This window comes from Henckelia pumila, chromosome 2, assembly GCF_033568475.1.
Source record: "Henckelia pumila isolate YLH828 chromosome 2, ASM3356847v2, whole genome shotgun sequence".
Taxonomy (NCBI): domain Eukaryota; kingdom Viridiplantae; phylum Streptophyta; class Magnoliopsida; order Lamiales; family Gesneriaceae; genus Henckelia; species Henckelia pumila.
The window spans coordinates 155,367,811-155,380,668 of NC_133121.1; the positions used below are offsets into that span (position 1 = coordinate 155,367,811).

Consider the following 12,858-nt stretch of genomic DNA (forward strand, 5'->3'; position numbering starts at 1 on the left):
ATTGACTGAAATTCATGAAGATTAATTAATTAGGATTGACTGTTGTTGAAACCAGGTGAAATCTATACCTCTAGACCATTTTTCTCTGATTGATTTTTAATCTGAAAGTTGTGTGCGTGCTTTTAAATCTCTTAATTATTTTATTTTTATTGCAAAATTCTTGATTATTGATTTTCTAGATAAAGTTTAGACTATTTTAATTACAAGCACTGAATATTTTCATTTTACTCCCTGTGGGATCGATATCTGATTTAATCACTATATTAAAACTTGACACTCGTACGCTTGCGAAGAATTTTCACAACAGGTTTTTGGCGCCATTGCCGGGGAGTAAATTTTGATTATTTTTTAGTCTTGTTACCAATTAGTCTAGATTTAAATTTAGAGTTTTTATTTTATTTTTTAAGTTACTAATTAATTTTTTCTTATCTTTTAATTGCAGTTTATGCGACGATCTCAAAGTGCTAATTCTCTACTGTTTGATCCGGAGATCGAGTGCACTGCACGTGCTTTAAGATGAGTTAGAAGAGAAGAAATTGAAAGAATGGCTGAACAAGAAGCAAATCAAGCTCCCCTAGTGCCAATTAGAGATCACTTCAGACCGACGATCCAGGATCACTATTTTGGAATCGCTCGAGGAACTATCAATGCAAACAATTTTGAGCTGAAGCCTGCATTGATCAATATGGTTCAACAGAACCAATTTAATGGGAGCGCCACTGCCGATCCTTATCTACACCTACGCACCTTTTTGGAGATAACCGATACTGTAAAAATTAATGGTGTGTCTGAGGATATTATACGCTTACGCTTGTTTCCGTTTTCTCTCAGGGATCAAGCCAGAAGTTGGTTGCAATCACTGCCGCTTGGAAGCATCACTACTTGGGAGGGGATGTCAGAAAAATTTCTTGCAAAATATTTTCCTCCTGCCAAAACCACCCAACTGAAGATCGAGATCAGCACCTTCCGGCAGATGGACACTGAACAGTATACGAGGTGTGGGAAAGGTATAAAGAATTATTAAGACGTTGTCCTAACCACAATTTTGCAGATTGGGAACAGATCAAGTGGTTTTACAACGGACTGAATGCGCCTACAAGGATGAATGACGATTCTGCTGCTGGAGGTACTATATTTGCGAAGGATCATGTTCAGGCTTATGATATGTTAGAGCAGATGACGGTCAATAGTTTCCAATGGCCATCTGAGCGTATAAGAGTAAAGAAGCCAGCGAGAGTGTATGCAGTGGATCCTCTCACGTCCATCACTGCTCAATTAGCTGCACTGACTACACAGGTAGCTTCTTTGAATAAAATTAATGTTGCAGATTCAACTGGAGTTGAAGGATCACCGGCCATAGAGCAAGTCAATTATATAAATCCAAATGGCTACCGAGGATATGGAGGCTATAGAGGTAACCCTGTCCCAAATACTTATCATCCTAGCTTGCGTAATCATGACAATTTTTCGTATGCTAACAATAAAAATGTGCTGAATCCTTCGGGATTCAATACAAACAAGGATGAGGGTAAGCAGTCGTTGGAGGATGTGGTTAGTACTTTTTTGCAGGAATCAGGTAAGAGGATGGCGAGAACTGAGTCTCGACTTGACAGTTTGGAGACGCACATGGCCAACATGGGCGCAGTGTTGCAATCCATGGAGACTAGTATTGGGCAGTTGGCGAACGCACTGAAGGACAACAATCGCGGCCAGTTCCCTAGCAATACTGAGGTGAATCCCAAGGAGCAGTGCAATGCCATCGAAGTGCGGAGTGCCAAAGACGTTGGAGTCCAAATTCCTACTGTTGCGGATAAGAAACTTGAGGAAAAAGTTGAGGAAAAAGAGAAGGAGCTTGAATCTGAGCCAAAACCGATGTACAAGCCTTCACTTCCATACCCGCAAAGGTTCAAGAAGAAAGCATTGGACGAGCAATTTTCCAAGTTCTTGGAGATTTTTAAGAAGATTCACATCAACATTCCCTTTGCTGAAGCTTTGGAGCAAATGCCGAATTATGCGAAGTTCATCAAGGAGGTGATGTCCAAGAAGAGGAGGCTGCTAGAGAACGAGGTAGTGAATTTAACGGAAGAGTGCAGTGCAGTGCTCCAAAAGAAGATGCCACAAAAGCTTAAGGATCCAGGGAGTTTTACTATTCCTTGCACTATTGGCTCTTCTTATTTTAATAATGCACTTTGTGATTTAAGAGCTAGCATTAATCTCATGCCTTTGTCTGTTTTCAGGAGCTTAGGACTTGGTGAGGTGAAGCCCACCATGATCGCGTTGCAGTTGGCTGATCGATCTATCACATATCCGATTGGAATCATTGAAGATGTTTTGGTAAAAGTAGATAAATTTATTTTTCCAGCGGATTTTGTTGTGTTAGATATGGAGGAGGATGCAAACATTCCCCTGATATTGGGGAGACCTTTCTTGGCCACTGCCGATGTCAAGATAGATGTGAAGAGAGGTGCATTGTCAATGGGTGTGGATGGTGAGAGTGTAATTTTTAATATATTCATGAAGTCATCTAACACCCCTATTGAAAAATTATGCTTGATAGAGCCGGTTATGAATTTGGAGGGTCGTTCAAAAGCCGACATTGCGGTTGATTCATCGAACGAGAGAGCGCCAAAACCACCAAAAAAGGCCACGAAAAAAGCAAAATTTAAAAGGCGGTTTGTGGAATTTATTTGGCGAGTGAAAGAGAAGGGGAAGAATTAATCCCATGAAAGTCGGGCTGACGACTTTAAACCAAGCGCTACTTGGGAGGCAACCCAAGCATTTTATTTTATTTTATTTTATTTGTTTTTATTTTTAGTTTATTTAATTTTTGTTATTTAATTGTTTTAAGTATTTTTTTAATTATTTAAAATTTTTGAGCTAATTTTTCTTAATTTTCAAAAATTTACAGGCTCCAAAAATCTCAAATTCGAGCAAGGGGCGCGCCCGCCCCATTTATCGGAGTGCCCGCACCTTACCTGGAAGAAATTGGAGTTATTTTGCGACTTAAAGGCGCGCCCGCGCCACTCCTCTTGAGCGCACGCGCTTCCTCTGCGCCACACTGATGCAAGAACAGCGCACTACCTGCGCTATCGCCCCTCTCCATTAGCGCTTCCCATAAGCGCAATCGTGCTACAAGCATCACCATCAGCACCTTCATCATGCGCGTTAGCTCTCACCCTTGCGCTATCGTGCTCCTCCACATCAGGCGCTATCGCGCTCCTTAATAGCGCATTCTCAGGCGCTATCGCGCTCCTGAATAGCGCATGCTTAGGCGCTATCGCGCAAGCAATGCTTCAAAAATTTAAAAGCCCACTCCAGAGTCTGCTCCTTCCAGACTTTAGAAATCACGATCCCTCGTTCGAGTCCATCTTTAAATCTCACACACTGGCACGATCATCGTAAATTTTCCAATCAACAAAATATCATCATCTCAAGGATTTTGATCTTGATTACAAGGCAGAGATTCTCAGAATTCGTCTTTCTCCATCTACGCTTGTCGAGAAAGGGGAATTTGGAGAATTTGGAAAATGTTATTCTTGAACGGTACAAAAGCTGAAATTTTATCTATTACATTTGATTCGTGATAAATGTTGTGATTCGAGGCTATTGGGTTGTCTGAGCTGTGGTGTAGAGTACGTTTGATGCAGTGAATTTCTATATCATTTTATTCGTGCCTACCAAGTGTTTGTTGAATTGCTTGGGTTGTATTTGAACGTTGGTTGCTGGAATTGTTTGGAGTTTAGTGCAATATTTGAGACATTTTATTTGAGTTGAATTATTGAGTTACAATGCCACCGAAAACCAAAGAAAATGGTGCAATTTCTTCGTCCGCTGTTGGTTCATATGATAGACACAGATTTTGGAATGCCACAGCAGAGGAGTATTGTTTTGATGTAATGGAGAGAGGGATGCACAAAGAAAAAGGAATGAGTTTGAGAGAGCATAGTGCGCCGGCGTTAATTGAAGCTAAGAGAAGAGGTTGGGAGACATTTTTTAGGAGTCCACCAGATGCTGTTATATCATTGATTCATGAGTTTTATGCAAATTTGATGGTCAAAGACGTGAATCTGAAAGTTCGAGTTCGAGGGAAATTGGTGCCTTTTGATAAGAGTACAATTAACAGTCTCTATGAAATGCCGGATTTGGACATTTTAGATGATGAGTATGAGGTATTTAAGAATAAGTCATATCCAGAGAATATTGTAATTCAGACTTTGTGTCATGATGGGGCGGAATGGAAGAGGAATGCAAAGGATGAAGCTGTTACATTTCCATCCATCTTTCTTAGAAGGGAAGCGAATAATTGGCATGAGTTTGTGGCTGCCAGAATTTTTCCATCTGGGCATACATCTGATGTGACTAAGGTTAGAGCTGGTCTTGTGTACTGCATTGTCACTGGAAAATCTGTTGATGTTGGGAGGGTGATTCAGGAGTCTATTATTGCTGCAGTTAGGGGTTCCTCGACTATCAGTTTACCCCACTCGTCTTTGATTACTCAACTTTGCCGGTTAGCTGGTGTTGTGTGGGATGATACAGAGCAGATTCTTCCAATTCGAGGTCCTATAAGAATTACTGGTGCACTGAGACGGGACAAGAAGAAGAAAGCAGCCAGTACTTCTGAACAAGCAGCTGAACCACCGCAGCCCTCTGAGCCACTACCACACTTTGAGCCAGCACCTTCCCATTTGGAAGGACCTATGTCACTACCGATGCATCCGACCACTGAGTATTCTACTCGTGATGATTCTACGGCCGTGCTTACTCAGATGAAGAAGCAGTGGAAGATGATGCGAGCACATATGACATATATGCATGACTTCACTGCCGCTCTCGCCCAAAATTATCCGCCCACTGTTGTGCCTTATCCACCTCCTCCGCAGTGGTATTCTGATGATACTGCTGCTGCTGCACCTTCTTTCCATGGAGATGATGATGATGACGCCGAGTCCTGATGCTCGGTGTCGAAGGTAAGAGTCCCTTGTTCTTTTTATTGTTTTTAATCATTAGGGACAATGATTACATTATGTTTGGGGGGGTGAATCAATATTTGATTTAGTTGTTTGGTTGATTGAGTATTTGAGTTTCATACATGTGCTTCATAGATAAATTTTTTGGTTGAGTTGAGTTGAATTTAAAAGAAGTTGAGAAATATTGGATGCATGGCTGATGAAAATTTTTTGTTTTGTGTTATAACTGAAATCCATGATTGCCTGCCTATCTGACAAATATTTTTTGAAAAAAATGGAACCAATTAGATGAACAATTTCCTATATACTCTGTGATTAATGCTTGAATCTGATTTTTGAGACATACAGACATAGATATGATTGAGGCATTGTTTGAAATTTTTGGGCCTACTTTTCATTGAATTTATCCTTAGTTGTCCATTTGAGCTACACGTATATTAGTACATTGAGGTACGAGAAATCTGAAATTGTTGAAAATCATCTTTAACTGCTGATGATTATTTTTTCTGCACTGATTGAATTTGTATGATTTAATTGTGGATTGAGACTTGTCTAGAACTAGTTCGAACACTCTTCGAGGCGAAATACGGGCAAAACTGAGATTAGAAATGATTTAGGCAATTTTTCTGAATTCGTTTGAGCCTTTCAAGCTACCCTCTGATTAATATGTATCTCTAGTACCTTGTTTGAGATTTATTGAAAATCGAATGGTATGCGTGTAAACGTGTGATAAACCCCCATTCGTAATTATTTCAAGGTCCTACATTGACTACCCGATAGCTTATACACTAATTCCTACCTTTAAGGGAGTAATTTGAATGCTAAATTGTGATATGCTCCTAGTTTTATTTGTGAAAAAATAGAATGGTGTGATGATGAATTGAAAAGATGCAAAGAGGTAGTAGAAAAAAAAAAGTTGAAATTGTTGGGAAAAAGAGAAAAAAGTTGTGAAAAAGAAGAGAACGTAAAAAAGTTGAAAATCAACGAAGTGAATTGAAGAAGAAAGAATGTGAAATTGTGAATGAAAAAGGAGTTGAAGTTAGAATGAGCATAAAAATATGAATTACTCCTTATTTTGAATTCTCATCCTTTGTTTGTAGCCATGAGCCAGGCCTTACATTATAAGCTAATTAAGTCCTATTGACCGAGTCTCAGTTGCCCAATATACTAGTGGAGAAGAGTTGCGAGAATTTAGCCTATGGACTGTTGATTGATGCTTTTAATGATTATGAATTTTGATCTAAACACTTACACGTTTATTCATTGCATTTACCTATTTGTGAGTGTTTTTGATTTATATCCTATTTTTGATCCTATTGATACCTTGAAAAGACCTCATGATCTATGAATGTTTGAATTGAATTCGGATGAAGGTGTTTTGAAACGTGAGTTGCGGAGATTGTGAGTTTATGCGGTTATTTTGTTCTGGCTGAAACTTTCAAGTGTTAGTAGGTTGGATATGATTGGATTTGATATTTTTGAAATCATTGTTGATGCTATTGCTCCATATTATTTCTTGGCTATTCTTGTTGGTTTGATAGAATGAGTTTTTTTGAATTTAATAGTTTTTCTCGGGACTAGCAAAAGTCTAAGTTTGGGGGTATTTGATAAGTGTATTTTATACACTTAATTTATATATGCTTTTAATTATTAATTGTTTATTTCGAGCAGATTTATGTGGGTGTTTTGTTGTTTTTGTTAGTGTAGAAAATTATTGATTTTATGTGGAAATGAGAGGAAAAAGGAAAAAAGAAGAATAAAAGAAAGGAAAAAGAAAAGAAGAGAAAATTGAAGAAAAGAAAAGAAACGTACAATAAAGAGAGGTTAATGGGCTTTTTGTTATTGGGCCAAGAAAGAATTTTTATCAGCGCTCCTTGTTAGCGCTTCTTCAAGAGCTAACGCGCAGAGTGTTGACTGGAGAATTGGAAATTACGAGTTGAAGGCGCGCTCGCGCCGTCTATTGAGCGCCCGCCCTGTAGCTGTTTGGAAAGTTTTATTATTTCAGGTAATTTTTATGGGCTTGTTTTTGTGGGCTTTTGCTGAGCGATATAAAAAGATTTTTGTCACACAAATTTGAGGGAGAGAGCCGCCACACATAACAAGATATCAGAGATTTGTGCGTGAGAGTTTGATCGTGATTTCTGGAGCTTAACTGAAGAACAAAGACGGAGTTTGATAGTCCGGATACGGCGTCGACGACGGATTTGTTTCTTTTATCTTTTATTTATTTTATTCTGAATATGTTTGGATTTTTGAACATGTTTTATTTTATTCAAAATTTTATTATGAACTAATTTTTATAGTCTAGAGGTCGGATGGAACCTGGTGTAGACGCTTTTCATGAATGTTTGATTTTATTGAATTGAGTTTCTTCTAGATTAATTGTTTTTTCTAGAATTGATTGTCTTTTCAATTATCTGATCAATAATTTATTTGTTATATTTATTTGAAATCTGGCACACGGGAGAGGAGATTTTGAATAGGACATTAGAAACTACACTGTTAATTACTTATACAGCTCGGGAGAGTGTATGATTTTAACAGAGCTTTTAAAAAGAACATTGTTTTGTGATAGATCACTGCGATAAATTCTTAATAGGAATATTGGAATTGAATTGTAGTTGATAAACATTATTTGTTGCTCGGGAGAGGGAAATAATAAACTTAAGTGTTTTTGGCTATTAATTGACTGAAATTCATGAAGATTAATTAATTAGGATTGACTGTTGTTGAAACCAGGTGAAATCTATACCTCTAGACCATTTTTCTCTGATTGATTTTTAATCTGAAAGTTGTGTGCGTGCTTTTAAATCTCTTAATTATTTTATTTTTATTGCAAAATTCTTGATTATTGATTTTCTAGATAAAGTTTAGACTATTTTAATTACAAGCACTGAATATTTTCATTTTACTCCATGGGATCGATATCTGATTTAATCACTATATTAAAACTTGACACTCGTACGCTTGCGAGGAATTTTCACAACATCGTTCCTACAATTTAATAAATTTACAAGCGGAAAATATCAGTCGTAGTTGCTTCGCAAATTAGTTGATTCAAACAATTACGGATTTGAATTCTAATTTAGCAATAGATTGTATAGCGAAATCCTAGGGTGATCAATCCAAAAATCTTACATACAAGCATGAAATAATTCAGAACAACTTTTGATACTCATAATAATTAAACAATGGAAATTCGAATCTCACAAACAAACAAATTCAAGGGCTTGTATTTCTCAACCAAGTTCTAGAAACTAGCCACAACGATTCATGAAAAACGAAAGAAAAATCAAAAGAAGAGAAGAAATCTAAGAAAAGTTGGAATAAAACCTAGCCGCCAACGAATACTTGGTGTTCTATCTCCCAAAAGTCTGATAATAATCTTAAAAAAACGGAATAATAGCCTAATAAAAGACAAGAGTCCTTAATAAAAGTGTTTCCATAATTAAAATTCCTTCCCGAACAGCCCGGCTTGCTCGATCGGTAAAAGATGGCGGATCGAGCGGCCAAACTTCTGTCCAAATATATTTTTTTCCCGCATCACAGGTCTCGCTCGATCCGTAAAAAATGATGGATCGAGCGAGCAAGTTTCTGTCCAACGCGCAACGTTTTTGAAAAATTCATATCTCAAGATCTAGCCATCGGATTGAGCTAAAATTTGGACAGCAGCTTCAAACATCTTGAAATTTATTCTGAATGGTGGAGATCGGATTTGGATCTCTCTAAAATTAAAAATGATTTTTTTTATCATTACTGCTCCATAATTCATTCTTGCGCAATAGCTTTTCCATCTTTTCCTCTCAAATTCATCTGCCTTTTGCTCATTATCCTTCCTCTCCTAAATCAAACCAAAAAAAATAATTACGAACTATACAATGCATTTAATCAATGTAAATTCTCCTAATCATACAAATTAACTCAAATAAATATAAGAAAATATCACTACATCAAACTCCCCCATACTTAAACCTTGCTCGCCCTCGAGCAACACAAAACCAGGAATAAGTTCGAGCTCATAATCCATAAAAAAAAAACCATGATTTATACATTTTTGCCTCAGGAATTAACTCAATGCATGATCAAGAAAGGCGTTAAAATTCTAACAACGGAACAAGTTCAATATCCAGACATTTCAACTAGAGAAATAGTCCCAAACGTATGTGTGTGTATGGTCATTTGTAAGTGTCATGCACACTCCACAGATCCATTCAATGTAAAACCCCACAATAGCTCAAGTTTCACACCAACAAATAAAATTAAACAATTGAGAAGTTTTATAGTCTTTTCACCTGTCCGGGTAATTGCACCCGGTTATCCTCAACTCCGTACATTCTCCTTCATATTTCGCTCTTGGAATTTGTAGGATTAGAATTTCAATCCCCATTCCAATACCTCCTCTCACCTTACTAACTCCATTCTTTTCTTTTCTTTTTTTTCGATTAATATTCTCAAAAGGGAGGTTGATATGCTAGCGACTTCCTAAGACTATCACAAGGCTCACACGACCTTCACTATGTCATATACAACTCACAAGCCATGACTCATGCGTGCGAAAGAATATTCAAGAACCATATCAAAGTATAATTTGCATTGGAGATAAAAGTGTTCCAAGGTTAGAAAATCATCTATTTTCAAAAGCATTCATGTCATCAATTAGATATCATCATGAGCTAGTTATTTTCAATAGTCATGTTCATCACTAACTATGAGCTCTTAAAATATTTTTTTTCAAAAACACGACTAAATTCTCTCAATGACTGGCTAAGTCCTCTCCCCCATACTTAAAATCTTACATTGTCCCCAATGTAAGTAAAAATGCAAAACAAAAATAAATAAATACTAAGAATGAAAAGAAATACTCCCCTTGGGTTGCATCCCAAACAGCGCCTCTGTTTACAGTCGTAAGTCCGACTGCATGTTTCAGTTCATCATGGTGGTTCATATCTAGTTGTCTTGTCCACCTTCACCCATTTGAGAGATTTTACAGTTATTTTCAGTCCATGTTTCATCTCCTTGGATTTCTTGGGTATTTCTGTGTCTTTATCTGGAGGAAGGTTTTTTGCAATTCGAGGTGCCTGTAATTCAGAAGGAAAAATCTTATCATTGGAGTTTTTAGCATATTGTGCAACAACTTTGTCTAACTTATCCCCATTAAAAAATTTCTTTTGTTCTTGTGACAAGTAATCATTGATATCAAGATTAATAACAGCGCTTTCATAACTAGGAAAATTCGGGTTATCAAAAATATTAAACTTGACAATCTTCCCATCGAATTCCATAGTGAGAGTACCATTATTAACATCTATAATAGACTTTGAAGTTTTAAGAAATGGTCTTCCTAGCAAAATTGGACTCTTCAAATCATTGTTTTTCATATCAAGAACATAAAAATCAGCAGGAAAAACCAAATTACCAACTTGCACAAGAACATCCTCTAACACACCTCTAGGATAAATAGTATATCTATCAGCCACCTGGATAACAGTTTCTGTTTCATTCAAAGGTCGTAGTTTTAAGGAAGCATAAACAGAGTATGACATGACATTAATCGATGCTCCTAAGTCTAACATGGTCGTATCAAGCTGAACATCTCCTATTTTACAAGGAATAAAAAACATACCTGGATCCTTGCATTTTTCAGGTGTCTTTCTCCGAATCACAGCAGAAACCTGTTCTCCTAATTCAACTTTTTGACATCCCTTCAGTTTTTGTTTTCTTTTCGCAGTACATAATTCTTTAAAAAAAATTTAGCATAGCGAGGTACTTGCTTAATAGCATCTAACAAGGGAATATTGACCTCACATCTACGAAAAATTTCATACAACCCCTTGATACATTCATCCTTCCTAGAATCTTTCAAAGCAAGGGAAAAAGGGGCTACAGGTTTATATTCAGAAAGAGCAGGAAACTTACCTTTTGGTGTGTATTTCTGACTTGGCTCACTCTCCTCTACCTTAGATTCCTTCACATCTTCATCTGTACTGGTTTTTGCATCACTTCTTCATGAACCTTCAACTCTCTTCCACACCTCATGGTGATTGCACTCACATTCTCCTTCGAATTCACCACTGTCTGTGATGATAAGTTGCTAGAATTTTGTGCCTCCAACCTGCTTATTGTTGTTGCCAACTGCTCCACCTGAGTGTTCAAGTGTTGGATACTTGCTCTCGTTTCCTGTTGAAAATTTAAAGTATTAGTTGCAAGATCCTTAACAATGTTTTCTAGAAACTCACCAGGAGCTGGAATTTGAGGACACTGCTGTTGTGGAGGATGATGCGGTTGCCTGTATGCTTGATTATTCGGTTGCACGTGAGGTGCAGGCTGATTCATCGGAGGGTTTTCGTATATAAAGTTGGGATGATCCTTCCAACCTGGATTGAATGTATTCGAGTAAGGATCATAATTTCTCTATGGTGCCCCATCAAATCCTCCAGTTGCATTGACTTGTTTGCTCGTGTCCTCTTGAAGAGTGGGACACATGTCAGTTGCATGTCCCATTGCAGTGCAAATTCCAAAAACCTTCACATTTTGTCCATTTCCTACAGGCATTTGACGCACAAGAGACGTTAGATCAATCAGTTGTTGTTCAAGGGAAGAAACATTTACCTCATTGCCCCGTCTGGGTGCTGGATCACTCCTGTTAGTGCCAAATTGATGAGAATTGGCAGCCATATTCTCGATCAAATTCCTTGCTTGGATTGGAGTTTTGTTCACGAAAACTCCTCTATTGTCCGCATCTAGCATACTACTGTCATGAGACAACAAACCTTCATAGCAGTATTGGATTAAAATATTTTCACTTATCTGGTGTTGCGGACAGCTAGCACAAAGCTTCTTGAACCGCTCCCAATACTCGTGAAGTGACTCTCCTATATACTGTTTGATGCCATAGATCTCCTTTCTAATGTTTGCCGCTCTCGAAGCTGCAAAGTACTTCTCTAGAAATATCATCTTCATCTCTGCCAAGGTGGTGATGGATCCAGGAGGTAGATAGTATAGCCAATGCTTTGCAGCATTTTTTGACGAAAATGGAAAGTCTCTTAATTGGATCTGCTCTTGTGTTACTCCATGTGGTTTCATGCTTGTGCACACCACATGGAATTTCATTAAGTGCTTGTGCAGATCCTCACCTACAAGACCATGGAACGAAGGTAATAAGTGAATTAGCCCAGATTTTAACTCAAAAGTAGCATTAGCTTCTAAAGTAGGAAAAGTGATGCATAAGGCCTGCTGATTCAGATCGGGGGTTCCAAGTTGTCTTAGGCTCAGATTTGCGTTGGCAGCCATCTCTTCCTCAGGAATTTTGGTCTGATGTTCGTCCTCTTCTTGTCTCCTACGAGCTTCCTTATTTCTTCTATGGAGCGTTCTCTCTATCTCCGAATCGTAGGGGAATTATTCTTCAGAAGATTCTCCTGTAAGCATTAACAAACCCGAGAAACACTGGGGGGAAAGAATAGAAATTAAAAATAAAAACAAGAATGCAAATAAATTAAACGCCTTCCCCGGCAACGGCGCCAAAATTTGGTAACTCTTAGTCGTGTCGCATCCAAATTACCCAACTCAAATCAGATAAATAAATTCTGTAGTAGTGCGAGTAGAGATCGTTCCCACGAGGAAAGTGAAATTTATTGTATTTTAAATTAAATAAAGAGGGGTTTTGAGTTTTAAATTAACTACTAAAAAGTAACAGCACTTAAATTCAAATTTTATCACTAACATGCAAGATTGAAAATTATACAGAAGAAATCAATTAAAAACAAGCCTTTGTATCGGTCGACTACACCCTTGAAATCATTCATTTGATCATTGATTATCTAAAAATAATTAATTCTATCGAATATTCATCATTGAAAATTAAATTCCTGTTTCACCTTAATCTTAGTTAACT

At 37.5% G+C, this 12,858-nt stretch overlaps 1 protein-coding gene across 1 annotated transcript; it reads right to left on the bottom strand.

Annotated features, from left to right (window-relative positions):
* Positions 1–9,898: 9,898 nt before the first annotated feature.
* Positions 9,899–12,257, bottom strand: LOC140878749 (uncharacterized). Its single transcript, XM_073282366.1, has 6 exons — positions 11,848–12,257; positions 11,577–11,718; positions 10,999–11,144; positions 10,735–10,951; positions 10,591–10,669; positions 9,899–10,458 (listed from the first exon to the last, which is right to left on the bottom strand). Exons 1-6 carry the CDS (start codon positions 12,255–12,257, stop codon positions 9,899–9,901), a joined length of 1,554 nt encoding a protein of 517 aa, XP_073138467.1.
* Positions 12,258–12,858: the final 601 nt, after the last annotated feature.